The sequence below is a fragment of the Sesamum indicum genome, linkage group LG10 (genome assembly GCF_000512975.1).
Source record: "Sesamum indicum cultivar Zhongzhi No. 13 linkage group LG10, S_indicum_v1.0, whole genome shotgun sequence".
Classification (NCBI taxonomy): domain Eukaryota; kingdom Viridiplantae; phylum Streptophyta; class Magnoliopsida; order Lamiales; family Pedaliaceae; genus Sesamum; species Sesamum indicum.
Window position 1 is genome coordinate 13,500,145 of NC_026154.1, and position 4,218 is coordinate 13,504,362.

General features: G+C 28.3%; 1 protein-coding gene across 3 annotated transcripts in view; it reads left to right on the plus strand.

Annotated features, from left to right (window-relative positions):
* LOC105172807 (pleiotropic drug resistance protein 3-like) overlaps positions 1–963 on the plus strand; it is an 11,453-nt gene extending 10,490 nt beyond the window's left edge. For 2 of the 3 annotated variants that reach the window (XM_020697044.1, XM_020697045.1), the window contains exons 23-24: positions 45–299; positions 647–963. In XM_020697044.1, coding sequence (XP_020552703.1) covers positions 45–299; positions 647–913 — 522 coding nt within the window. In that variant the 3' untranslated portion in view covers positions 914–963. Of the gene's footprint in view, positions 1–44; positions 300–646 lie in introns of those variants that run through there. The other variant, XM_020697046.1, reaches the window with a different exon arrangement.

Below are 4,218 nucleotides of genomic sequence, written 5' to 3' on the forward strand. Positions count from 1 at the left end.
ATGAATTGTGGCGACTGAACGAGTTTCTTGCCTTGATTTTGTAGGTGATAGTGGAGGTCCCGTACGTGTTAGCGCAATCACTTGTATTCACAGTCATCACATATCCAACGATCGGGTACTATTGGTCGGCATATAAGGTCTTTTGGTACTTCTATACTATGTTCTGTACACTGTTGTACTATACTTATCTTGGAATGTTGCTGATTGCAATAACCCCAAGATTCCCAGTAGCTGCAATTCTGCAGTCAGCTTTCTATACGACGTTCAACTTGTTTGCTGGATTTCTAATTCCTCGCCCGGTAAGCTTTAGAAATCAACTCTTTGTTGAATGGTTATGTCATCTAATAGTTTAATTGAAATGGTGATAAAATTGAAAAAAATTGACACATTTAAATCTCTGCTTTATGGAATTTATAGGACTAAATGTGTCGAATTTTTTCAATTTTAGGATAATTCCCGTAAAGCATAAGAATAAATGTGTTGATTTTTCTCAATTTTGGAACTATTTTAAAAATTTTGTAAATTAGAGGATGAAAAGTATTGAACTTCCTATAGTGTATAATTAAAATTATATAATTTTGCCTAATATTTAATATACTTGTGAAAGGATACCGATAAACTGCTCTAATTTCTTCATGATTGACAGCAAATTCCCAAGTGGTGGATATGGTTCTATTATGTGATTCCTACTTCTTGGTCGTTGAACGGTGTGCTTACGTCACAATTCGGAGATATTGAGAAGGAAATTTCAGTATTCGGACAAAATAAGACCGTGGTTGCATTTTTAAGAGATTATTTTGGATTTCGCCACGACATGTTACCTTTGGTGGCTCTTGTTTTGATTTTGTATCCTATATTTTTTGCTTCTCTCTTTGCATATTGTATAGGAAAGTTGAACTTCCAAAGGAGGTGAAGATTTGTATGGTTATATATATATATATATAAGTGATAATTATATGATTATATTAATATTGTTTACGAATAATATATCGATTCAATCAGTGCAGCAATATATCAAAGAATTATGAAATACATAACAATAATTTTTTTTACATAAAGTAAAACAAATACGCACATATTTGATGAGATTCAAAACCATGAAGGTCGAATTTATTTATCGGACTTCAATCTCAACCAATCAATTAAAACATCATTAATCCATAATTGTAATAGAATAATGAAGAAACAAGAAAGAATCATGTTAATTACATCGTCTTTACATGTTAATTCATGCAATGACAAAACTCTTCTCTTTCATTCTTTTATATGAACAGAATTTTTCGTTTCAAATCCTATTCCATTTTTTATTTTATATATTATTATTAATATATATATATATATACACACACCATGCATGTCTGGTTGTTTTTCTTGGTTTTTATTTTTAACATTATTCATGATTTGTTTTTAAAAAAAAAAAATTCCCTCGTTTCATAACCATCGAGTTGTCTACTCTTTTTCAACCTTCACTAATTTTAACTTCTTATAACTTTCTCATACTTTTTATTTATTATATATTATTTCAATTTCTTTAATTAAAATACAATTTCAAAAATTAATATTAATTTTAAAAATTCTTATTAAATTGCGTACACTCATATTGACCAAAACCCTTTCGATTAGTTTCTTGATCATTTGGCATTTTCTTTTTTATTTCCACCAACTAACTTCCACATTTGAAAAGGGTGAATACCAATTTACCCCCTGGGATATTGAAATTGAGCACATTATCCCCTATGAAAAAAATATAGCAATTTACCCTCCTATACTTTTTAAAATGAAGGGAGGTAAATTACTTCATTTTGGAAAACATAGGGAGGTAAATCGTTGTTACCACTAAATTTTTGCAAACATATCTATTTGAAAATATATCAAAAAAAATCTAAACCACTAATTCCAATTTTAGGTGTTAAAGAAAATTCTAAAAAGGTTAAATCTTAACATTATTTATACAATTCATTTTAAGAAGTTTTTGTAAATTTTTTTCTAAAATTTGATGCCCAAAAACATAGATATTTTATCTTGTATAAATTATAATATTTATAACTACATGTCATTATTTTTGTAATTTCGAGCAGAATTAATCATTATTCTTGTAAGTCCACATCTAAGAATAAGTAAATATTTTTTCGGAAAAAATATTATTTTAGTCCGCTAAGTATGACTAATTTTAATTTTAATCCGATAACTATGTTCATTTTTATTTAGGTCCAGTAACTTACGAAATTGCTCACTTTTAGTCCTCTGGCAGATTTTCGAACAATTTTACCCCTATACAACTTTTGAAATGCAGTTTTAGTCCATATGCACTCATAGGGGTAAAATTGTCCAAAAATCTAACATAGTACTAAAAGTAAGCAATTTCGTAAGTTATTGGACCTAAACAAAAATGGACATAGTTATCGAACTAAAATTAAAATTAGACATATTTAGCGGACTAAAATAATATTTTTCCCTATTTTTCCTAATATTTTCTATATAAAGAATATCTGTTGACCTGTCTATAAATTTGTCATATTTCATAATGAAGAATCATAGCACGTAATTAATCAACAATACTAGGAAGATTAATTTGACGCTTATTTACCGTTTTGTCTTAATAAGCCAACCCACCTGGAGAGGTAGGTTGAATAATTCGACCCAACTAGCTCGGTGGGACAAGATGGTAATTTCACCATTTTGTCCTGTTTATATTTTTCTCTCCACCTTCTTTCCTACCCCGACACAAATTCTTCCTCCCCGACGCCGTGCCTCCTAAAAAATACTATCCCCAATTGATAATTATACAAATTTAAGGGACTAAAATTAAAAAAAAAAGTTAAATAATTTATTTTACAATGAAAAAAAAATTAAAATACAGTCATACATTTGCCAGAACATGATAAAACGGACCAAATTGAGAAAAAAAAATTAAAATTACGTAGTGGTGGATATGGTTATATTATGTAGTTCCGACTTCTTGATCATTGAATGGGATGGTTACTTCCAATCCGGAGATATAGAGAATGAAATCCTAGTATTTGGACAAAATAAGATCGTCACTACGTATTTGGACAAAATAAATTTTGCGCCCAGTTAGATAATGATAAGTGTCAAATAATATATTGATTATCAATTATAACCTTTTTCCATTTATAAGTCAGTAAGAGTTTATTGATAAAGTGGGAATAATGGTAAAATATGATGATAAGGTGATATAATTCATATTGAGTGCAAAAGTGTACTGAAAACAGTTTCAAAATAGAGGGAGAGAAAGAGAGAGAGAGAGAGAAAGAGTAAAAGTGTGAGTATGAGGATATATATTATCAAATGATTGCATAAAATCTCTATTTATAGGCCTTCATGGAGTAGAATTCGAAGATTAGTTAGGGTAAATTCGGCGTCATTGGATAGGTACACGAGTCAACTAAATAACATAATTCTCAAGATTTAGATTTATTTTGTAAGAGTTATGGCTTTTTAATTGAATCTTACCCAGTCTGTTTCTATTACCAAACAACTAAGAGTTTGTTGGAGATATTTTAGATTGATGTGTTATAATGTGTTGGTAATTTGTATGAGGTGTCCGCCTAACTATTTGAAGATGTAGCGAGCTAATAATTGGGCCTGCCAATTAATACAAATGAAAGAAAGGGCTTTGTGGGCCTTTTTTACTTGCTTATAGGCCAACTGGTTCGGCACTAATTAGGTGGGCTGGTGTGTAAGTATTGAGCCGGTATAAATAATATAGAGAATATATATATATATATATATATATGCACTTTAGAAACCAAATTATTTTATTCATTTTTCAATTGAAGTGCTAAATATAAGACCGTTGATGGCTATAATTCAAAAATAATATTTTATTATAGTTATACTCTTTTTAATTTTATATATATTATATTTATTTTTTTATAAATATAAAATTATTATTACGATTTTTTTAATTTATAAATGTACATCAAATGTTGAATGAAGCATAACATTAAAATTTTATATAATTTTATTATGGACGTCAGCATGTTTTGGTAAAATTTTTAACGGATGGAATGACTTGTGAGCAGATAATTCTTAAAAAGGATGTAAATGTAATTTCAAAAGTTATTTTAAAAAAATATAATTTTTCTAGAGGAGGTTTAGCTTTTATTAACCTAAATTATATATCTAAACTTCATAAACCAAATTATTATATTCATTCTTCAATTTCTTCATATTTCCAAATATCTATTTTGTATA